Genomic DNA, 25,007 nt, shown 5'->3' with positions numbered 1-25,007 from the left:
GTATATTGTCATCTTATTCCTATAATGTGCTGTTATATTTTTCCCTTGCTTTACTGTGTTCTTAGCAAACTAATAAGAAATTTCCTGTGTCAGGGAACTTGAAAAGAAATTTAAGCCTTTATGTCAACACGGGTATATTTTTATCAGATGACATGTTGACACACATGTCTTGTGATAGATGATACAAAAATACTCGTATCACAGTATTTCTCTGACCCCGAATCTGTGAAATGAATGGATGAAGTGCCCATTTCGAAAATTATCTTTAATAGAAAGGAAAGCATAATATTTAAGCTCTGAATGTGGAATATTTATATGTAGAGTAATAGGTTTTTGGTGGAATTTTGGAGCTGTTACTGGTTTGGGGAGATAATTAAAATTACTGCTGCTTATTTTATATGGCAGTTCTAAAAATTATTTTCTATTAATTTTTGAAGCTTATGAAAAATTTTTTACGTTATGAAGAGTATTTTCTAATGTTAGACTTGTGGTTTCTAAAACAAATATATTTGAATCAGTTTATCATAATTTTCTCCTTAGTAATAATGCTTTACCATATATCGCTTCTTTAGGAGAAAGTAAATAAATATTTATATGGGCTCTGGTTTTGTCATTTTTGTTAGGCTGAGAAGTAAAGTGATATATTCTATATGTAAAGTCTTAATATTTCTTATAACTTCCTCAGTGTTCTCTAGACTTGTTCCAAAATCTTTTAAACAAGGCTACAAATTGAGAAGTGACTAAATCAGGCATATCCATAATATCTACATGATTTGTATTTCCATTTTACTTTTAAGTAACATGGTTTCTCTTTCTTACATATCATTTATTGATGTCTAGAACACAAAATATCTTATTGTCTGAATAATCTACAAAATGTGCCGGGAGTCCATACAAAAGGTCCAAAATTTTGAAACCAGAGCCTCAAGTCATACAGTTCCCACTCATGAGTCAGCTAGGTTCCAAGAGGAATTCTGATTTGTCTATCATCACCACTTGGTTCCAGGTTCCACCCATTGCATCATTCTACCCATGTTTTGTTTTGTTTTTTAATTTTACTATTAGTTTCAAGTATACAGTACATTGGTTAGACATTTATATAGTTTGTGAAAGGATCCTCCTGATTACTTTGTCTTCCCTCTGGCTCTGCACCTAGCCATTACATTACTGCGACTGCATTCCCTATGCCGTGCTCCCCATCCCCATGACCATCTATCAACTACTAATGTGTACTTCTTTAACCCTTCACCCCTTGTGTTTTTATGAGTTCTTCTACCCGGAAAATGTGATGCCTGAGTTTGGGATCATTGTCAGCAAACACCATCATTGGTTGTTGCCACATTTGGGGAACCATAGTGGGAAAGAAAATAATCTTTGCTACCCTCCTTGGGTCAAACAGCTCTAGTGGGAGATAGGAGAGTGCCGAGGACCACCAAAAACAACCCAGAGTCCAAGTGCACCATTGCAGACACAGTGACCGCATCCTTCTAGAGTCTCCGAGGAGCCAGCATGCTGGCAACAGATTAATTGCCACCAGTAAATTCCTCAGCCTGTACTAACATTTTGCAGATAATGCCTGTGCAGCTAATGCCTTGAGCATTGGTTTGCAAAACACTGTTACCAAGGAATAACTCACATGAGACTATTTCTGTATTCTTACTTTTTGACATTTGTGTAGAGGCATACCTGATCTTGCTTTTTATAGGATGTGTTAGAATGTGAGGCCCAGGAGGGATCTCAGAGGCCATTTTATTATTCAAAAATTTGAAATGGGGATTAGGAGCTTGCTCTATCCAAGTCATTGAGTTTAATTAGTGACACGGCTGGAGTTAAGTCCAAGTTTTCTGCTTTCCATAGTTTAATGCAAAGAACAAAGTAATGGAGAGAGGAAAAATGGTCCAGGTTCCAGAGGACTGGCTGGGTAGTCTCAGGGGAAGTCTCTACCTCTCTCTGGTTCCGGTGTCCTCATGTAAAATGAGGAGGTCCATTACTAGATTATAACATCCTTTCCAACTCAGGAAGTCTGCTTTTGTTTTCGTTTTTTACTGTTTGCTTTGTGCTACAAATATTTGCTTACCATAAATGGTATATTATATGTCTGAGAGAACGGATCACACATGTAGGCTGTTGTGCATTGGCCATCTGCTTGTGTGTGCTTTAACATTTTTATTTAAAGGAAATGCTGATCTCTAGAAAGTTTCGTTTTGTCTATCTTGGTGACCAATACGTGCTTCAATTAAAACTTTTAGCTGTTGTTAGCTTTCAAGTGGTTAATTCCACTTTTACTTAAAAACTTTATTATTGTTATTTTTCCTGTCCATTACACATTCTTTCTCTTGCTTCCGTCGGCCAGCCCCAGCCATATAAGCATCTTTCTTACCACAAGTTTTCTAATTATTCATAAATAGCTTTACAAAGCAAGCTCCAACATGTAAAGTGAATTTGAGGACAGAGGGAAATGTTTTATCCGTGGTCCTTGGGGAAACTCAGTCACCAAAATGTACTCGTCATCAGGGTTGAGGGTAAACTCAGGCCACTCAGCACATGAATTCAACAACTGCTGTCAAAGGCCTGACGACTCTTCTAAACTGCAGCCAAGCCATTCTGCCATTGTTGGCATAGCTTGACCCTTGCATGAGCCCCCAATGTCCCAGAGCAGATAGGGCCCAGAGCTTTTCTTCAGGTTTCCATGTAATTTCTTTGACATCCAAGATACTGGCCAAAACTTATCTCTGTGTAACGGGGGCAGGAGGTGTGTCTATTGGTAGCACCATTGGTAGCATCAATGGTAGCACCATGACAGGCTGTCTCTTGGCACCACATTTTATTTTTAGCCCTAGATAGCTGTAGATTCGGTGGCCAACTAGCAGCCAAAGTCAGCGACACAGCCATGGCTATAGCTAAGCCCTCTAGATTTTGATGGATTGTCAGTTCCTAGGACAGAGGTGTTTTTTTTAGGTGGTTTGAGAATACTGGAAAACATTGGTTGGAAAACAGCAGCATAAGTGCTGAGAATATAAAATTTAAGATTTCTTCTGACTTTTAATCATATGTAATCATAGAAAATTTCATTATTTTGATTTAGCAAGCTGAAGTAGCAAAGTACAGAAAATATCATCATGCAGGATTTTCCCTCCTGTTTAATGTACAAATACTAATTTTGCTGTCAGCGAAACCATTTATTAATGAACAGAAATATTCTTTACCACTGGAATTGAACTAGTCTTAGAAAACATCTTAAATAAAGGCATTTTGTTTAAGATCTACAAATCCAAGTGTCGTGGGTACCTGAAAGGCCCATCTACACAAGAGGTTGAGGCGGGGGAAGAATGGAGTGTCTGTGGGGACCTGCCTGCAGCTCCAGACAAAGGCAATGGCATTTGGTGCTACCCCGTTTGGGGATTAGAAGATCAGACTCCAAAATGATAGTACCGTTGTTGCAGTCTCCCAGATCTGCCTTTGGACATTCACTAAGGGCCTGAACTGCCCAGCACTGGGTCTCTTTCATCAAGTGTCCTGGTTTTTGTTTTTTTTTGTTTTGTTTTTGTTTTTTTTTTGACATAAGGATTCAGTTCTTCAGGGTCATGTGATTACGCCCTTCTCTGAAGTTTCTTAAGCTAGACATATTTTTAGTGGGGGAACAAAAGAGGAATAGGGACGGAAATGTTAGGAGAATCGGCCTGTTATTTTCGTTTGTTTTTAATTATGGGTTGTTTTAGACAAAATAAATTTTCCTAAGATTTCTGTTATCCTCTTTTCCATATTTTAAGAAGGATAATTTCAAATTTTGAAATTTTGAACTTAACTTCTGCTAAATTTATTATATAAGAACTTAATTATTTAAAATAAAGTGAGCTTTTTTAAAAATGAAATGATACATACATTCTAACCAAGTTTAGAAGCGAGGAATTATTCAAGTAGTAGTAAAATAATTTTGGAATGAAACATTAATCTTCTAAATAAGTTTAAGTTTTTCCGTGGCGTTTCTTTAGAGATACACTTCTTGCATTATTTATTCAGCTATAATTCAAGAAAGAGCCTTTAAACACTTGAAATTTTGAAGCAGACTTAAGAAAGTTTTAAAAGTTACAATACTTAAATCATTATATATTGTGCTGAATGACTAAAACATACAAAAACTTAAAAACGTTACTAATGCTTACTTGTTTAAATATTGTGTTTTATCATTTTCTGCTTAGAGACTTAATGTATATTTAATTTTTTTGACACTTTTTTTAAAACCTTATTTCAGGAAGGGAAAATGAGCAGAAATTAAATAACAACAAGAACCATTTAAGGAAAGCTTTGAAGAATAACCCCTCTCTCACTAAGGAAATAAGAACCGTCCTGGAGCAGAGTTTGGTGGAGAAACTGGAAACTTTGGGGATTAATGCAGTAAGTTCATTCATTTTTGGAACATTTGCCGATTTGTTTTGTTATGTTTTCTAAATAAGAAAGGATCAGAGAAGAGAAGAAAGCATGTCAGTTCTGTCCACTTTTGGAGACGGGAGGTTAATGCAATATGACTTATCAAGCATTTAGAAGGCATTCGCTGTGTGTCTGGCACTTTTCTAAGATCTTTAGAAATATTAACTCATTTAAACATAGAAACAAGTGTCTGAGGTAAGTGACAATATTATCTCCATTTTACAGGGGGGTTAAATAACTTGCTTCCAGTCACAGGGCTAGTAATGAAGGAGCCGGGGTTTCTATCCCGGCAGTTGAAGAGCTGCTTACATTCTGCTATTAACTCCAAATTGTTCGAATTGCTGCTTATTACAAAATAGCACTTAAACAATACTCGTTAAATAAATGGATGAATGAGTTGTATGTCATGTTGTTGCCAGACTGAATTCTGGTATATGTTATATATACTCTGCTTTTTACATTTTTATTGACAGACATACATAAAATACAAAAATCTTAAGTGAACTTGAAGTTATGTACCTATATGTATGCATTTGTTTGCATATGCATGTGTGCATATATGTATGTTTGCAAAAGTATGTGCATACACATGTGTGCATGCCACAGGTGCATGCACATGTATATATGTGCACGGTATGCATGTATGTGCATGTATTTTTATGTGTATAGATGTGTATGGTGTGTGCATGTCTATCTATACACATATGTACCCCTGTATGTATACATGTGCGTGTGGATTTATGTGTATATAGGTATGTGTATGTGTGTATACACGTATGTATCCCTGTCTGTATACCTATGTATATATAAGGATTTGTATATCCATATCTCTGTGTTTGTGTGTGTGTGTATGATCTGTAACTACCACCCAGATCAAGAAATTGATCATTTCCCATACTCTAGAACGCACCCTTTTGCCTTTTCTTAGTAAATATCACCCCCACAACCCCACTCCTCAGCAAGAAGTAATGGCTATTCTGACTTAGTTTTGCTTGTTTTTGAACCGCATATGAATGAAATCATACATCATGTAGTATTTTGTATATAACTTCTTTTGCTTATGATTTTGTCTGTTAAGATTCATACCTATTGTTTCATTTCCCAATGCTTTGTGGTGTAGCATTCTATTACCTAAATGTGCTACATGTGCTACATTTTATCTCTTTTCCTGTCGATAAACTTTCAGATTTCCAATTTGGGGCTCTTTTTGACCATTACATTCTATATATGTCTTCTGGTGAACATAGGTCTTCCTTTCTCTTGGATATATATCTGTGAATGAAATTGCTGAATCTAAGCATATAGATGTTTATGTTTAGTTTTTATAGATATGTTAGCCAAATAGTTATTAAGTGTTTGTACCAATTTACACTATCCCTATCTGTGTGTCAGTTTCAGTTGCTTCACATCTTTTGCCAGCTCTTAGAGTTGTCAGTCTTAGTGTTGTCAGTCTTTCAGATTTCCATGTAGACTCTTTTCGGGTGGGTCTTGACCACCCTGAAGGCACTGGAAATCAAACACATTCATGAATGTTGGTAGATCCTATGCAAATTGTTTCTTTTCTTTTCTTTTTTAATCACGTTCCTAGGACAGAGGTGCCTAGATGGCCTCCCATCCAAGTACTAACCAGGCCCAACCCTGCTTAGCTTCTGAGATCAGATGAGATCGAGCACGTTCAGGGTGGCGTGGCCGTGGACACAAATTGTTTCTTGAAACTGTAGTTTTCGTGTTGGTTGTCTGCATACAGTTTTGGGGTTTTGTGTTTTATTTGGGACATTTCCTTTTATCCAAGATTATAAAAACAGTCTATGTTTTTTTTCCCTAATGCTTGAATAAGGTTTTCTGGTTTTTTTGTTTGTTTGTTTTTTTGGGGGGAGGGGCATTTATCTGAGCTTTAACAATTAAGTTTGGAAGCAGCGAGTTGGAGAGTTAATCTTATTTCCAGTTGGATCAGTTGTCCCAAAATCATTTGTTGAATAATCCATTCTTCTCCTACTTATTTGAAATGCACTTCTATCATATAGGAAATTCCTATTATATTTGGATTTTTTCTAACTTTCAACTGTTTTACCCTGCTTTTTTGTATTCCTTTGCCTATATCATACTGATTTAATTGCAGTAGCTTTGTTCTGTATTTTAATATCTGCTGTAGGTCATGCCTTCTTCATTAGTCTTAGTTAAAAAATTTCTTGGTAGTTCTTCCATATTCTGTTTTCTTGTGAATTTTAGAAACAGCTTCTGCAGTTCCAGAATAACTCCTATTAGGATTCTGATTGGAATTGCCTTAAATTTTGTATAATTAATTAGGAAGGACTGAGATTAGTACAGTATTGGGTATTTCCATTCAGCTACAGGGTCTAGGAAGGCAGGTAATGAACAGCCGCTAACACAAGCAGATAGCAAATCTGTGATAATCAACTGTAGGATGTGAAATGAAAGAAAAGTAGATGGGATTGAAAAACAGGTCAGAGAAAACTTCTTGGAGGTGGCACTTGATCTGATGATGGAGATTCAATCCTGGGCAACTGAGTAGATGCTGGGGCTACTTCCTGAGACAGAAAAGACTGAGGGAAGGAGGAAGAGTGGGAGGAGATGGGATATAGGAGGGAGTCTATGTGGGAGTTATTGAATAAGCAGCCCTTTAACTAGTTTTCTTCTGTCTAGATAGCCATCAATCAAATCCAGATGAATTTTCTCAAATTACCTCTTTAATTATCCTGTTTTCATAATTGAAAACCCCTGATGACTTTTACCTGTGGAATAAACCTTTAAGCTTTTCATTCCAGCATTCAATCTCCTTTTCTGATCTCCTCACCCGTTTTGTAGCATTAGCCACTGGATGTGCCTTGACTAATTCTACTCCAACACCTGCCTCTACCCTAATCTCTATCCATCTGGAACACTCCTGTGTTTCTACTTGTGTAACTCCACCCATCCTTCAGGGCACAGCCCAGTCTCCCCACTAAGCCTTCTCTGGCCACTGGGGCCTTCAACAGCCTCTCTCGGTGGAACTCCTCCAGTCCTTGTAGATTCATTTGGTCCTTATCACATACATTGCACTGTTGGTTAATCAGTCATATATAATCACACACACACTGCTAACTAGTCACATATAACCATCACATGCCTTAATTTGTCACACTGCACTTTTGGGACCCACAGAGTAGTATATATCGGGTTGCCCTTTACCTTATATGCTGCAGTAAGGATGAAGGGTTGACACAATTAATGCTGACAAATATCCATGAAATGAAAAACATCCCAGGATAAATTGATTAACTTAACATTTTATTCCTTCAGGATATACGCGGTATTCCAAGTGATCATTTGAATAGAGTGCTAAAAACCGTGGAATCAGCAAGACATGATCGAGAAAGACAAATACCTAACATTCAGCAAATTCGAGAATACCTTGAACATGAGGTCAGCTGTAAAATTGAGGAGAGAACATTGCTGTCTTCAGGTAAGCCTGTTACTGACTGCCATTTCATTTCTGCAGGTGGAAGTGAAATTTGACAACCTTTTCATAATTTTAAATGGTTCACAAATTTTGGCACTTAATTTGCAACTTTATTACTATTTGAACCATTAAATGTTAGATCTTGGATTTTGTTTTTACATTTAAGAAATCCCTGTAGTGTGGGCTTTAGATTCTAGAGACGGGCTTGCTTATTTCAGTGCCAGTATAGGCAGTATTACAGTCTTTTCTTCTGCTTTTCACTCATGAATGACACTACTATTCCAGATAAGTACAGTGCTGCTCAAATGGATACCCTCTCAACTGGAGAAATACCCAAGGCAATACAACTTCCTCCCAAAAGCAGACAATTGATTAGACAAAGACCTGTTTTTACTGATAGGACATCTGTTCCAAAGTGAGTATTTTCCAACCCTAAAACTTATTAATGTTTATCTTAGTTCGGGCTGCCACAACAAAATTCCATAGACTAGGTGGCTTAAACAGAGATTTATTTCCCCACACTTCTGGTGGCTGGACATCTAAGATCAGGGTGCTGGCCAAGTCAGATTCTGGTGAGGCTTCTCTTCCTGGGCTTGCAGACAGCTGTCTTCTGTGTCCTCACATGGCAGGGAGAGGGAGCTCTGGTCTCTCTTCCTCTTCTTATAAGGACACTAAACTCCTCATGGGAGCCCCACCGTCATGACCTCAAATAAACCTAATTGCTTCCCAAAAGGCCCCATTTCCAGATACCATCACATTGGGGATTAGAGGCTTTGACATGTGAATTTTAGGGAGACATAAACATTCAGTCCATACCAATGTTTAACTCAACAGAGAATCACACTTGCAATTCCTACCCATCTCTCATCGATACTGGGAGACTCTTGTTGCTCACCATGTCTAATATATATTAAAAGCAAAAATCACCAATTCTATAGAAATTTTTGTTAAATTTCATTATTCACTCATGCTGTTTAGAAATAGTTTTCCGTTGTTTTTTAGAATTAAGAAAAATATCATAGAAGATAATTTTCCAAGAAAGTCTTCGACTATTATGTGAGTACTTTGGTGGAGGAGGTCATTTAAAAAATTCTTTTCACCCAACACTCTTTTTTTTGTAAATTAGTATGCTCATTGTGGTTAACTGAAGCCCTAATTATTAAATGTTATAATTAATGTAATTCTCTTGTCATGTCTTTGTTTCTGTATCAGTTATTACACAAGTTAATAGCACTTATCATGTTGTGGCCTCCATTAAAAAGTGAGACCACCCTGAGTCATTTCCATTATCCCCCTCAGTGTCTAGTAATTTTCAATAAGTTTGATAAATTAATGATGTTGTCTTTTAATAAGACTGGATGCATGATGGTGTGGTCAGATGATATACTAATGTTCTAGCTCCTTGTGGAAGTTGATTATGGCCCTAGACTTTACTCTCTTAGGCTCTCTTAGGATACTAAGACTCCTAGCTCAGTCATTGATTAACTGTGTGCCACCGGTTCAATTGCTTACCAGTTTTAAGTCTTAGTGTTCTTATTTGTAATATGGGGTGATGCTGCCTTTTCCACAGGATAATTCTACAAATTTAATGAGAATACATGAAAAGGGCTTGGCCTCAGTGCTTGGCACTTGTGGGAATTCAATAAATTGTAGGTATAGTGTGGTTATTAATTATGAGTAAAACTAACTTTATAATTGAATTTCATTATCGACTTATTCTAGAGATAATTGATACTATAAGTCTCTTCACTGAGGCATTGTGTGTATGTTTGGGTGTGTATGTATGTGTGTATATATCTATATCTATATCTATCTATCTCTATATATATATAGCACAGACAGTATAAATGTAATAGAGATAATATAAATAATGGCTTACCCTTCAAAAGCATTTTTCATAATATCATAGGAAGAGCCTTATTTCATGGGTTGTAGTATAATTGAACATTGTTTGGAATTTAAGTGCTCAATGAATATTGTTTTGAATGGATGAACATTGCTCTGAGTTTTCATTTCACTTTAAAATGGGGTGATAATTCATATGATAATACAAATGAGATTGTATATGTAAAAGCATTTTGTAAGATGCAGTATAAATGTTATAAGTAGTGACACTATTTCAAAAGATGGAGTAGTTATAATGCAGAAAATATTTTTTCCCCACTGAGGAATATTTTCCTTAGGTGTGTAAAAACCAAGAATGTTAAGAACATCCAAGTTTGGATTTAGAGAACTGTCATAACTTCAGTCCATTTTGTTAACTTTGCCGCATGGTTGGCAGGTCTGGATCTGAAATGCCTCCTTAGCCTTTTGCATATGTCCTGGACCTTGCCACCATCTTGTTCTGTGGCCATACAGGCATTTGTTTGTTATGCTCCCTGGGAATTACCTGAGAAAGTCCTCACCACTTTAAGAGGCATATCATTGTAAGTCCTGGAACTTATTATAAAAACAGCACCTCCTGTTTGGGTTTTTATTGTTTAGGACTTCTCCCTTTAGTTCAGAGGAAGAGTTGGATGGTGACGACCTCATCCAGGCATACACGTCCCCAGACTTACCTCCTGTGCAGTCATCTAAAAGCAAGAGTAGCTTTGGAAAGAACAACGTCAAAAGTGACACTGACTGGACCGAGGGAAGTGAAATTGAAGACTCCGATATTTCTCCCAAGCCCACAGGTGAGAGCTTTTAACATTGAAGATCCTTTTGGAAATTTTGTTTAGGACAGTGGTTCTTAATCAGGGGTGCCAAGCGCTGGCAGTCTGAGCTGGAAAAGTGCTCAAAAAAGAATGGGGCGAATCCAAAAGCCTGCCTAAGGAAAATGGACAGGGCTTAGCAATGAACTGACATTCGAGTAGAAGGAGAGGAAGGAGTCAGTGCTGCTAAGGTGTATTTGTTTCCTAGGGCTGCTATAACCAAGTCCCACACACTGGGTGGCTTAAATAAAAGAAATTTATTGTCTCTCAGTACCAGAGGCTGGAAGGCTAAAATCAAGGCAGAGTTCGTTCTTTCTGGGGGCCACAGGGAAGGATCTGTTCTGTGTCTCTGTTCTTGGCGTGTAGATGGCCGTCTTCCTATGTCGCATCACATCAGCTTCCCTCAGTGAGTGCATCTGTGTCCAAATTTCCCATTTTTGTAAGGACACCAGTCATACTGGATTAGAGCCCACCCTAATGACTTCATTTTAACTTGACTACCACTCTAAAGGCCCTATCTCTAAATAAAGTCACATTCTTTGGTACGGGGTTTGAGACTTCAACGTGTGAATTTGGAGAGACACAATTTAACCCATAACACTGGGTAACTGGGAGAATGGTTGGCTGTTCTAGTACATTCTACTGCCTTTTAGAGATGGGGCAATTCTAAAGGAACATAAGATCCAAGTCTGTGACGGCTGGTAATTTGCTGAAGAGAAATGGCACTGAGGTTCATTTTTTTTTTAAAAAAAGAAATTCTGTTTAATATGTTTAAAAATATATATTTTAACTGTATCACATGTAATTTGTTGTATATATTTTACATGTACCATATATTTATATAATTATACAAAATATAACTAATTCATTTAAAAATAATTAATATTGTTTTTGAAAACACCCATGTGAATATTCCATTCATGCAGGTTACCTCACTGAAATTAGTTTCTGATTAGTACTTGAATGAGACCGTCCTTCTTTGATTTAAAATGAAAATTTTGTTGCTTCTAATCTAGAGATCATTAATTTTTTAAGGAATTATAAGTATTTAATGTAACTTTTTAACCCCCAAAATACATTAGTTGAGTTTATTTTAATAATAATCAACTAAAAGCAAAACATAGATACTTCCAGAGTTGCTCGTAAGGTTATTTTAGAACTGAAGATAGATACCATTTTGTAAAACCTTTTCCTATTTTCTATTGGTTGTTTAGGAACCTCCATTAAAACGTTAACTGAAAAAGTTGAAAAGACGGTTTCAAATCACAGAAATGTGAATAAGCCAGTTGGTGGGATTAATGTTGCTGAGGCATTCACTAGAAGAGAATTAAAAGAAGAACTAAAGGTGAAATCATTTTTACTTGTTAAACATACATAGAAAAATATCATCTTTTAATGAATACGTCCTAATTTTATTTTTCATAGTGAGATATAAAACAAATATAATCACTTAGGACAGTAGATATTTTTGCCTTTTCTTGTTTTCAGTATTGCCTTTTTTTCCCATTCCATAGGTGATCAGGGATATTGGAATGATAACTGGTAATAATACATCATATGCTTATCAAACTTTACAGGTTTTCAAAATCCTGTCATGTGTATTATTTGATGTTCACAGATATTAGGTGGTTTGTACACAGAAACTGGTGACTGGCTAGAATCTGAAGCCTCCAGATTTGAGTCAAGGGACTTTTCCACTTCCATGGTATGACGTGGAAGTAAAATAGAGACTTTTCAGGGTTTATTTAGGCCAACTTGGGAGCTGTCGTCGGTGGAGAAATGCTTCAGGAGGATGTGCGCACCAAGTCAAGGGCAGAGCCTGAGCACTTCTGCCCGAATAGAGGAGAGGCCCTAACACATTCTGAGCAGCACCCAGCACATGGAAGGGTTTCTGTGGGGGGAGATCACCCATCGTGTTTCTGGGCACAGCTCATCTGTGTTGACGGGATCTTCCAGTAGTAGTCGTCCTTTTTTAAATTTTTCACTTAAATTCTTCTCCTGTTCATCTATGGACTTCAGAGCATTTTGTCCAGCTACTTTTATTTGTGTTACACAAGCCAAATAAGACAGTATCGTGTCACTCAAGAGAGCTGCGTGTCTTCCTTAGAAAGGGAGTGGTCAATGTGCCGTGTTCCTTTCCCTAAGGGGCTGTTTCTGCAGGGCCCTCGTGTGATGTCTCCTACTATTAAATGTCATACGATCACAAAGGAAAGAACTCCGGAGCCAGTCTAGCTCTTACTTGGGGAGCACCTTGACTTTACTTCTAAAGTGTAGTGTTTCTGGAATTTTCTAAATTCACGATTGGTAGAGTAGGAAACACACTTCCAAGGCAAGAAACAAAAGAAGTTTTTCCCTCCACTTTCAAAACATGGATTTACAAATCCATTTCATTTCCCTCTAGAAATGACCAGTTAGAGGATCTTCTAATGTTCTCAAGTTTTTTTTTCAAAAAAATTATCATTAGCGTCATTGGCTCCATCAGGCCAACAAAATGATTGAGGGGCTCTAACATGCACCATTTCTTTTAAGAAACATTAATTATTCTCCATGTATTTTTTTTTTTTTTAGTATGCAGATGTGGATGACGATGACTGGGACATATCATCATTAGAGGAAGAAAAATCTTTGGGGAAAAAAACTGGGAAAGAACAGAAAGAACCTCCACCTGTGAAAAATGAATCAAATGCTACTCAAGTGCCAAGTGCCTGGGGTGCACCTAATCTTAAAGGACCAAAGGGAGAAGGTTTGCTGCTTTTGTGTCTTGCAGAAGCTCAGTCTACATTTCGATTATTTTTTGTGTCCCATCTTTATGAATATATATTTATAAACAATGCTAATGAATCATCAGACAAAAACACTGCTGGCATAACAAAGATCTTGATGCTTTATGTTGTTTTATTTTATTATTTTATCTTTTGTCTCTTTATTTTATTTTAACAGGGACTGAATGTGTACAGCTTACTAATTTGTATATATTTACTAATTATTTTTATTTAATTTTAGGCCTAATATTTAGTGTTTAAAAGTTTTTAGTCTTCAAAAAATTTTATGTTTCAAAATTTTGTTTTTGAAGATGCTCATATAAATATACTCTTCATGTAGGTGCCTTGAATGGGGCCATTCTTATGGCACTCTTCCCATCTTATTCTGTTTAAATATATTAAATATTTTTCTTTATTTTCTTTGAAGGAAGATTTCTCTAATAGCATGGTAGCCAGTGGGATGAGTTATAAATAAAGCGATTAGTTGAAATTGTTTCTGGCTATGTCCTAGTGTCTGGATAAATCCAGTATTTTAACCTTTGATACATTAAATTTTTAAAATTAGAAAGTGTAATTTATATTTTTTTATAAAAGTAATAACAATCCACATGATGAAACTCAAGTTGTACAGAGGGCTTCTCCATGACACCTCTCAACAATTCCATGGTAGTGCCTCTGATGAGTACCCCACTGTCTCCGAGTAATGAGGTTAGACCACTATTTCTAGACTTATCAACCGCTGATGTCCTGCTATGGCAGACGAGGGTTTGGCTTTTTCTTCACTCACTACATTTCTCATGCTCCCTCTTCAGTATTTTTCTACCCTTATTTGTAATTTTAAATTAACACACATTAATCTATACTTGCTCTTTCCATTTGCAGCAGTGTCTCTTGCCTACCACACTTTCTAAAGTGAATCATTGCTGCTGCCTCTACCCTTCACCGCCACCGTGTGTCAGCTACGCCTTTACTTTCACATTGTCTAGTCATAACCTTGACCTTCTGTTCTATAACCATCATTAAGTTACCTGTGCTAAAGATCAATTCTAATATCTGAAAAACCAAAGAACTGTGTTTACGTTACAGTGACTCTGTAAGTACATAGGGTCAAGCAGACTTTCTGAGTGCATTTCCTTTCTCTTCTCCCATTGCCATGACCTCAAGCCCTCAAAAAAAAAAACCTATCTAGAGTCAAACTCAAGTGGAAGTCTCTGCAACACAGTATTTCAGTGGCTCAAGGCACTTTTTAACTTCATATTTAGGCTCATCTACCCTACGAAATCTATTTTTACCATGTAATCCCTACTTGGCTTGTTAATTGATTAATTTTTTTTTTTACCACCTATTCACTCAGAGTCAATAACAACGAAAACAAATTGGGTGCTGTCAACATCCAGACCCTGTGCTGAATGCAGGGAAGGGGATGCCAGGTGGAAGCTTCCATACAAGGGTCCTGGGAGAATATCTTAGAGGATGTGGCCCTATCGTGGTCAGATTGCACTATAATCTCCTACACAGATTGCGAGAGCTGAGGTTGAGGACTGGTGAACAGATTTAGACACTAAGGGATAAATTACAGTATGAAGTTATGAATTTTTACAGACTGGACTATATGCTTGTTTAATCATTGGAGTCTCCTCTTCCTCCTCTCTCTCCCTCCACAGGACTTCAAGATGAATCAAGCACATTAAAAAGCAGCTTAGTAACCGTGACTGATTGGAGTGACTCTTCAGATGTTTAACTGTAGTCCCACATGTCAGAAGTTCCAGCTACCAACAGTATTTCAGTATCACAGTATTTCAGTATCACAGTATTTCAGTAATCTGCCAACAAGATTCTAATGCTCCTGCCTTACAGTTATTTCCCACAATAACAAGCTGATTCAAAGAACAAGGGTCCCTTTACAGCACCTAGTACGGTACTGAAAAACAAACTGTCAATAGTATTTTGAAGCATATAAAGGTGTTTAAGACGTCTGCTGCTTAAATATAACATGTCATTGAGGTCATAAAAAGTTTTTTCTTCAGAATGGTACTCTAGTGTTTAAGTGTATTTATTTTTTCCAACTAATTTTTAAGTGAAATTTTAAAAAATTATATCCTGTTTTAGTTTGAATTAAACTTTTAAAATATCTTTCCTATGTACATTATCACGTTGGAAGTGTTTTATTATAAAATTCTGTTAGTATCCTTAAAATTGAATTAGTGGAATCAGTGAAATCTTAAGTGTAGATTGGTTATTTTTCATGTAGAAGTTTAGAATTATAAAAGTAGAGCTAGGCCCATGTTAAATACGTTTTCCAGAAATACCTTTACCATACGCAGCTTTGAGCCATTGTAAGCATGTTGTTATTAAATAATTATTTTAGAACTTTAAATACCATTTCTGCAGCATAATCTTTACCTGGAATATTTTATGAATAAAATGTAGGTATTTTAAATGTCAATTAATTTAACAGAATACGAATAGAAAAGATTGAGTCACTACTGAATTCTTAAGTGTGTGTAGCTTTTTTTTATCACTTTTTAAAAATGTCCAACCTGTATTATAAAATACCTCAAAACTAATTTAGTTCTTTTCTTAACAATAACATTGTCAATGGTCAGAAAGCTCATATAAACTGTTTTTGCATTTTTTAAACTTTGTGGTGCTATCTGTACTGTTTCCCAAAAAAGTACCATTTTAACTAAATGATTTGTTGGGTATTGGATCTCTTTTCGTTTTGTCAACCTTTCAAGTAAAGCCCTCCATTACATCATTGTGACTGTGGCTGAGTTATTAGAGATGATTTCTGAGTTAAACTTGTCTTGTTAGGGGTCTCGAGCTTGCCTTGTCGGCTACGGCATGTAACATCCAGATCTAAAGTTAGAACAATTTTTTATCTGTTTCTATCCCTGCCCACCCACCCACCGTACCCTGTCCTGTTTACAAAACTTTACTTCCCACGGGGCCATTTTAAGCAAATATGTAAGTTTCTAAAAGCTTTAATAAACGCCAAATCAAATTTTCATGTAGTAATAGGACAGAGATAAGCAACCTACAAAACATACTGTGCCTAAGAAGGCACACGGGCCACTATGTCTATTCAGTCAGTCCACAGATATTGAGCTACTTGGGCTTGTTTTTGTTTTTTTTTTAATATGCATTATTAGCTAATATCATTAGATCAACTTTGAGATAGTTATTATTATAATCTTCATCCTAAAAATGTGAGAAACTGAGAGATTAAGTAATTTGCCAAAGGCCATACTACTAGAAAGTGACAAAAGCAGGCTTTAAACTGGTTCTGTTTCATGTTCTGGGTCTGCCATGAAAAGGGCTGAGGAAGCGTGATAAACTTCTGCTAAGTACACCCAGTATTTAAACTAAGTCACTAATAGTACTTTACCTCAGAGGACGGTTGTGAGGACGAAATGAGTCAGGGTATGGGAAGTGCTCAGCATGGTGCATGGCGCATACTAACTACTGTCCTTATGGGCAGGCGGTTAAAGGGGTGCCTCTAGAAGTAAATCAGTCTTTGTTTAGAAATCACTAGAGCAACTTCTGTATCTTGAAACCTGGTAAATCTCTCTATGATCCAATTAGTTCCACACACAGGACCTAAGAGATGCCAGAGCTTGGCCTGTCAGTTCTGAGTAAGGCAGGTATTACCCAGGCTCCAGGATTTCCTTTGCTGGCTTCAAAGTCAGCCATGACCAGCATTTTTAGCTCAGCTCTTGCTGGTGCTTCACCCCCAAATCTGCTTTCTGTATCAGAGAGGCCTACGCAGTAATTTAAGGTGGACATGTCAGGTAATGGGTGATGACGTCTTGACCCCATCACCCCTTCCTTGAGCAGTCACTGTGAATTAACGGTGGTGACAGAGAGGTGTAAGAAACTAGAAGTAAATTCTATGCAGCCAGTAACTGTCCATTCAACCCAAACATCTTTTGAGAAATAGTCTCAGACTGCCCCTATACACTTTATAGGACACCACTCCTTATGTGTCTTCTGTTAAATATATGAAAGAAAAACCATAAGGAATGGGGGACGAAGACTGCGATATCTGAATGATTAAGAAGGCTACATTGTTAAATATCCCCTGACCCTTTAGTGCTAAACACATGTTCTAAAAATATAAAAAATATATACAAATTCTGTAAATAACCTGTTTATTTTTTTATAGAAAGCCATGACAGAAAATGATTAGTATGTTACTATGTAAGAACACTTACATCCATACAATCAACAAATTCTTCAAATCCGTATTTTAAAAATAGTTTGAATGTTAATTATAGGAGGGCCTTGATGGGATCATTTTGTGAACAGTTCACTTTTACAACAAACTCAAGACACAGCTTGCAGCAGTGCTCTTTAGACATAAGCATTTTTATCAAACTGTTTTGAAGGGTTTGTGGTTTTAAAATCTTCTCCACCATGATACTTTGTCCGAGAAGACATGACAGATGTGGCCCCATTGTATGCGTATCCCATTCTGAAAGGCAAAACACAGTTCGGTAGATGCTATTTTACAAGCAGGGCAAACAAAAATGGGAAGAAACCATTTTCCCCCTATTGCTAAGTTTAAGTCTTTCCCTGATTACTTTTAGTTAGCTTTCCTCTCTCTCTCTCGTCCCAAGAAATATTTCAGTCATTTCTGAACAAGTGGTATGACAAAGAATCTCTGCAGAAGAAATGGCCTGTTCATTTGTTCAGTTATTCTCCTTCAAAACTATTATTTAAAACTCATCTTCTTGAAACATAGGGGACTACAATGACCTTCACCAGCAATTTCTGCCACTGTGAAAATTATGACGAGGCCCCATAGTTAGACTCATATTTCTACTTACACAAATAGTTTTGGCATGGAAGAATGACGAGTTCTTTTTTTTTCACGAATTATAATTAACTATATTCCATTGAACATAATACTATATTTAATATTATATTTACTATATTTTCCTAACCTTTCCCAATTCTGGGTTTTTGAAATTTCTAAGAATCAAATGAACTATCTACAGTTTGTCCCACATGTAATAATTTAGACTAGTGTGCTTTGTAACAGGTCATTTTGTCTCTTTCGTACCTGGGTGTTTTGTTGTTGTCAGATATTGAAAAGCAAAATATGACACCACCAATTATGCAGAGTGAGGCTCCCGCCCATCCAATAAACAGAGCAGCTCCTAATTCATACCTGTGAGGAAGTATTACACAAGTATTACGGCTTACTTATGGGATGGGGAGGGTAAACAGTATTTAACACTACTAGTCAACATTTACTAAATGCTCATTATAAATTTTTACTATTGGAGCCTGTACAGGAAGTAATAACACCTTGTATCTATATAACGCTTTAAACTTTTCTCAAAGTGTTGTTATAGTCATTACTTAATTATATCTCCCCAACATCCTGACTGGAAGAGGAAGGGATCCCTGCAGGTAAAGCAGAAGCAAAGACACTGAAGCGCAGGCCCCCTGGCTCAGCCAGCATCTTTCCTCTGGGCTCTGCCTGAACCGCACAAAGCTTTGCATCTCTTTATTCTGTCATGCAGGGTAAATTATTTGGGCAGACTCCAGTTAGAAAAGGAAAGGTTGTCTTTGCTTCCACTTTAGTTCAATTCAGTAAATGTTTATTAAACACCTGCTGTGTGCAAATCATGTGCAGGGTGCTATTTTGGCATAAAGATTATTTTGAGCTAAAGGCAATTGAGAAGAAGCAGATATAAGAAAAGCTCTCTGCCCTCCCCTATTTGCCTAAAACCGGGACATAAATTTGCTCTGCACTCTCTGCCACAGAGGACAGAAGTGAATCACCAGAGACAACTGTAGACTTAGCCTGGAGATGGCACCAGAAACTCTTCATAAACTTTACTAAGTAGCCCTTCTCTTCCCTTAGTTCTCCCACATACATATCTGCCTTCCCTTTATTTGCCCCCTAGAAGCTCAAAGTCTTTTTACGTTGTCTTGTCATTTTTCTGCAAATATCGTTCTTTCGTTAAGATGCTACAGAAGCCCAAGTTCTAACCACCCCAATACTCCTCACTGGGTGCTCCTATATGTATGTGTGATGCACATGGTAATAGCTCTGTCTTTTGTCAGTCTAATTTACAGGGCCTTAGTGGAGAAACTAGGAGAGTAAAGGGGGAAAAAGTTTTCCCTCCTCTATAGTACTCATAAAAGGTCAGTGATACTGTATTATCTTACTTATCACTAGAACCTAGAGAGAGATGAATAAAAAATAACTATCATTTAATGACAGATTGCTATTACGGTTCTCCTAGATGGCAGGCCCTCTCTACTGATGACTGGAGCAGTTGCAAAGATAAACAAGACAACCCCTGCCTTGGAGAGATCACACAAAGGCACAAATAATGCTACTGAGAATGAAAAAGGGAAAAATCACAATGAAGGGCTAGAGGAAATCTTTTTAGGGGAGGAGCGTTCACCCAGAGAAACACATGAATGGGAAAAGAAAAGCAAAACCTCAGGGGGCTATGTGTGTTCTCATGTTTGCCAATCCTATTATTGAAGAATGGTGGGGGTTTTGTTTTGTTTTGAAATAAAGAAGTGGTTCTCAAACTTTTTTGGCCCATAGACTGCCACTGCAAGGAAAAAATGGATGGTTGCCATTCCCTACCTAAAGGGGCTTTTCATTGTAAAAGGAAGTCAGAGTAGGAAGGATCCCCTTTGATCATACAGAATCCACAGAGGAGATGAGAAAGTAAGAAGTAAGGTTATGAAAGATGTGCCAAGGTCGGCTCCCTCCTCAGCCCAACCCCCAGAACCAGATACAGGGCCAGGATTAAGTATTAAGGCCACACCATTATGTTGATAGCATCTGGTGTAAGCGGCCGGTGCCTGTCCTGAGCTTTGTCTCATCTCTTTCTACACGCTGTGTCACCATGTCTGAATTCCCATCCAGGCATGGGCAGGCCTTCTGCTGCGGTTTGAGTTGTAGCAATGGTAGTTTAACCAGCTACCAGCTTAGAGCAGGAAGCAACACTTATATAAGATTAGGGACTTATGGTCCACTCATCTACTTTCAGAGCTGACTACAGAGGCAATTTCATGGCCTGCATTTACAATTGGGAAGGGGTGATGTACACAATACATGCTGCCCCGCGATCCCTTTTTTTCTTCACTCTAGTGTCACCTTTCCTGGGAAATCAAGGTGATAGCTGAACCGAGGAACACCTGTAAGCACCTCATCCTCACTAGAGCCCTGACTAGGCTCTGGGAACTGAGAAACTTCAACTGACTCCATCAGAGGTAACGACAGAAAAAGAAGGCTGGTGTAAGTGGAGAGAAAAACCTTCAGTCTGTATGAAAAAAAAAACAGTCGAAAAGAGGACTGAATAGGGAAGTACACAGGTGAAAAAGAAGAGAGCTGGCCAGCTCAGGAGTGTTTAATTGGTAGTTTTATAAAAGAGTCCTTCATTAAATATCCTGTTATACATCAAAAAAGAATATCCTGGATTTCCACAATTAGCCCTGATTTTATGATGTTGGAACAAGATTGTACAAATAAAACAAGCATAGTGCCAAGCTGTAGGTGCATATCATTTGACTTCCTCTATCTAAAAGTCCTACAGTAAGCTCGTATTAAATCCATTCTCTTCCTGTTACTGCAACTAAAGAAATAAGCATACTGCAAATATCTACTTGGAGGACAATATTATAAGATTATAATTTAATGACACTATTTTTCTCTATTCTCCTCCTGCCCCTCATGCCCCCAGAGTTTAGGCTGTGTTCTCTTCTGAAACTATGTTAGTATTTCTTAGTGTAAATATCCCTGGAAGAAACATTCTGAGATTTTCCATAAACTATTTAGCTTTCTAAAATAGGATGCCAGTGCCAGGTACCATGGCTGATTAAAAATAAGTCTCTAATTATTAATAGTGGTCAATTAAGAGTGAAGGTGAAAGAAATCATAAACCACAGCTCAGCACTACGAATTCTTTTAGAAGAGCATACAAACATGAGCACAGTGTTGTTACAAATCAGAGGATAAATTATGCAGGCAGCTCAAATTTCAGGAATTATGTCTTTACATACATCTAAGCATCTTGAAACGTTCTGAAGGGGTTTAAGAATCATAAGTTTAGCTTACATTAAAAACTGTTCACTTATTCCTGTTTTTAAATATATTTTCGTTTTTTATGTCACTAAATATGGACTCTATTCCAAGGAAAATTTCATTTCCATTTAAATTCCTTGCGAATTGTGTCAAAGACAAACATTTAGTCATAGTACCAATTTAGAATTTAAGCCTTTAAGAAACTCCATTTTTATACCAGTAATTTTTACCAATTTGGACATGAGGGCTTTCGTGACTTGGTTCTTTCTCTTTCAGAGACTTTTCTTTCATTCTGTTAAAAGACATGTATGGTAGACTTATTGAATAGTGACCTGAATTCACACCTACCAGTGTGGATGATCTGGCAAAAACAGACTTGTATTATTGAGAGACAGGACTGAGAGAGAGCAAATATAATATCCAGTCAATATGTCATGGATCACGCTTCCTTTGACACTGATTGAGAAGCTTTGTCTCCTCCTGGAAAACTTTCTTCATTTTTGGTAATGCTAAGAAGCTGACTTCAACACCTTGGAAGGTTATCCAAATTTTGGATGATCTGTTGTAGGTCCTATGTTAACAATATCCTCCTGGCCCTAGACCAGCTTTCCCACTCACAGAGTGGCCTCTTTGTTGAGCTGTTACAATTACCAAAAGGTCTTCATTATTCTGAAAAGCTGTAAATCTACTTAACACCACACAGATCCACGATCATCAGGTTGAGAACAGAACTTCATCTTATAGATTAGAATACTGTTTTTGGAGCATTTCTCAAGATATTCTGCTCAGCTGATAAGACTAATCAAAAGCCTGCATGACTTTAATTCATATATGTAATTGAATGAACATCTGGAAAACAAGTAACAGAAGAAAATGTATTTCTATACAGACATTAACACACCGATTACTCACTTAAACCGCCTCCCCCCAACCCATAAAATCTAAGGCATTAAAATGTACTCTGAACTATTGGATATAGTTATTCTTATCCACTTGGTTCTGCCTGGGGCTGCAGGCTATTGTTCATGTCTCTCATTTCATGTTGAGAGAAGCAGAACCAGAAACTTGGTTCTGATGAATTGCATACCTCACTTCATATTTTGGCCCTGTAATCTTCATAGTAATCCTGAGGGAATGGATTGAGGAACATCTCTTATTTTCATCTTCTATTCGTGTCTTTCTAGCTCCCCAATCCCTGTTATGACTTGATTTGCCATCCATGGGGAGCTGGTGTAGCCTAACCCAGTAAACTGGTATCATGCTAATCATGTGTTTCAAGGTAGATGAGAGACACAGGCATTCTCAAGGATCTTACTGTCTAAGATCATCAAACATTAAGCAAATAATTATAGTAAAATGTGATGAAACTTAACAATAGAATTAGAAGAACCTGTTTTTGCAAAGTAAACATTACTTGTTCTTCCAAATCCATATAGATGTGGTTTGAGTAAGTGTCCACGAGAGTAACAGTTACTACTATTACTGTCAGCTCACTGTACTAGGATTTTTTGTGGGCCAAGATACTTTTTACACATATTTCCATATTTGCTCTTCATTGCAATTCTAAGAGATGGGTTTTACAAACAAGGAAACTGAAGCTCGGGGAGATTAAATCACTGTCCAATACTAAGTAAATGGTAGAACCAGGATTTAAAACCCATAATGGTGATTCCAAACCCTGAGCTGTTAGCCATCACTCTTTCTTCCTTATGTACACCTCAGCTAAGTATATATATAAAAAAATACAACCAATGCACTGTATTTTTAGTTGTCATTACAGAAAGCTCTGAGCTCTCTTTCTCCCTGGCTCATTACCTACTCAGTGGCTCAAGAGCTCTAGGGTATGGAATTTTTTCTAAATTCCCTTATGCTGTTTTTTCACCCAGCACAAAAGGAAGTCAATGTAGTAATTAAAATCAAAACATGTTGGACTTGAAAAAGAGAAAATCAGCTCCTCTAAAAACAAAACAAAAATTGTTTAATGAATGAAAAAAACCTTATCCTTTCAAGATCCTCACAGAAGTGAAGTGACCTTGCTGAAAGTCACAGAGTTAGGTGCCAGTTCTTTTGACACCCAAGAGAGTGTTTTTTCCCAAACATATCATTCTAGTCCTCATTTTAACCAGGAGCGGTAGCAGCTAAAACAAATATTTTAATAACCTTAAAACAACTAAATATGTCAAGAAAAAAACACAAAAATTTAAAGTTTAGAAAGTATAGCCATAGATTATCAATGTGAGCATTTTAGAATTGAATTCTATTGGTATGCCATTCTTTTAACAATTACCAGCTAAAATAAACCTTCCTGAACTCGTAGGCTTATGTAACCCAAGGTGTGTATAACTACATGAATGGATTTTATATTAAATAAGTATTCTACAGGCATTATCTACAAACACATATTCCCCAAATACTCTACATTCTTTTGGGGTCCCAGTTACTAGAAGCAGGGTGTTTAGTGCCTATCAACCTGTGTATCTCCTGAGGCTGTTGCAGTCTGGTCTCACGTATGCAGTTCACATCAATCAACACTTCTCACACTGTCTGGAAGATGCCACAAGATTTCCCACCCAAGGCTTCCCATGAGACTCTAAAAAGTGGCAGGTACCTCCAAAATGGTGGCAAAAGTAGAATGAGATAATTTGAATAATAAGCATCTACTTACATATGAAACCTTCATGGAGAATTATCAAATTGAGGAAACCCAAAATAAAGACTAATATTTTTGGGGGTGCCAATTCTAAAGTGCTTTTCTGTGGCTAGTTTAGAACACATATGCATGCATTATCTTTCCGTGTGCTATAATTTATATCATTAGCATAGTTAATTCTACAAATTGTATATATTAATAACAGGTAATACTTATTGATCGCCTACCATGTGCTGCTGTGGTGGGTGCTTTATATGTATTTTCTTTAATCACCTTAACATTCAGAAACAGGAGAGTACTATCTCTGTTGTCCAGAGGCAGCTGCATCTTTCCTAAGATCACAGAGGAGCAAGGACCAGGGCCCGAGTCTGAGCAGAGGTCTGACACTAAAACCTGCCTCTTAACTTCTCTGCCGCTTTCCCTCTCTAAATGTGCGTAAGGTGCTCAGTAGATGTCTTTGTAGGAGTTCAAATTCTTGCCAATTATTCATGGAAATTTAAGAAACCTTTCACAGTGTAATAATATAATATTAGCGAAAGTAAATTATAATTTAAAAGGAACATCTCATGTCCCCCAAAATTACACAGTTCAATTTAAAAACAAATCTGTTGTTTAGCAATGTCCATGCCATTGATCTTGCCCATTCATGTGGATAATTGGTTACTGGGCCTGTATTTTAAGTGAGATATGCTGAGTCATAATACTCAAAGTAGGAGCAATAACATGTTTACACACAAATTTTGAAGTCTGAATAAACTGACACTGCAGAGGGGGCTGTGCTTCAAGGTTGGAAATTCCTAAAATGATCAATGCTGTCCAGAGACACCTGAAGACATAACCAAAACTGGTGAGCACGGATCAAGAATCTGTGTGTGCAGAGATGGGTGTGCACATCGGTTTGTGTTGAGGGAAAATTATATAGATGGACTCGTAGCAAAAAAGGTTGGGTTAATTA

The 25,007-nt window shown here is 37.1% G+C and overlaps 2 protein-coding genes across 12 annotated transcripts in view; one reads left to right on the top strand and one right to left on the bottom strand.

The window, feature by feature from the left end:
* The window catches only part of DZIP1 (DAZ interacting zinc finger protein 1), a 51,975-nt gene extending 35,874 nt beyond the window's left edge, over window positions 1–16,101 (top strand). For 5 of the 9 annotated variants that reach the window (XM_015590894.2, XM_006913818.3, XM_006913817.3 and 2 more), the window contains 8 exons: window positions 4,253–4,395; window positions 7,729–7,891; window positions 8,174–8,303; window positions 8,891–8,944; window positions 10,373–10,563; window positions 11,796–11,926; window positions 13,150–13,324; window positions 15,008–16,101. In XM_015590894.2, coding sequence (XP_015446380.1) covers window positions 4,253–4,395; window positions 7,729–7,891; window positions 8,174–8,303; window positions 8,891–8,944; window positions 10,373–10,563; window positions 11,796–11,926; window positions 13,150–13,324; window positions 15,008–15,084 — 1,064 coding nt within the window. In that variant the 3' untranslated portion in view covers window positions 15,085–16,101. Of the gene's footprint in view, window positions 1–4,252; window positions 4,396–7,728; window positions 7,892–8,173; window positions 8,304–8,890; window positions 8,945–10,372; window positions 10,564–11,795; window positions 11,927–13,149; window positions 13,325–15,007 lie in introns of those variants that run through there. The other 4 variants (XM_025048169.1, XM_015590893.2, XM_015590891.2 and 1 more) reach the window with 4 other exon arrangements.
* The window catches only part of CLDN10 (claudin 10), a 104,175-nt gene continuing 95,179 nt past the window's right edge, over window positions 16,012–25,007 (bottom strand). For all 3 annotated transcript variants that reach the window (XM_006913815.2, XM_006913816.2, XM_006913814.2), the window contains exons 4-5: window positions 18,409–18,516; window positions 16,012–17,817 (exon numbers count right to left, since the gene is read on the bottom strand). In XM_006913815.2, the coding sequence (XP_006913877.1) occupies window positions 17,697–17,817; window positions 18,409–18,516 (229 nt within the window). In that variant the 3' untranslated portion in view covers window positions 16,012–17,696. The remainder of the gene's footprint in view (window positions 17,818–18,408; window positions 18,517–25,007) is intronic.

The sequence above is a fragment of the Pteropus alecto genome, unplaced genomic scaffold, assembly GCF_000325575.1.
Source record: "Pteropus alecto unplaced genomic scaffold, ASM32557v1 scaffold72, whole genome shotgun sequence".
Taxonomy (NCBI): domain Eukaryota; kingdom Metazoa; phylum Chordata; class Mammalia; order Chiroptera; family Pteropodidae; genus Pteropus; species Pteropus alecto.
Note: the sequence above shows the minus strand (reverse complement) of the source record. Positions and strands in the feature narration are given on the sequence as shown.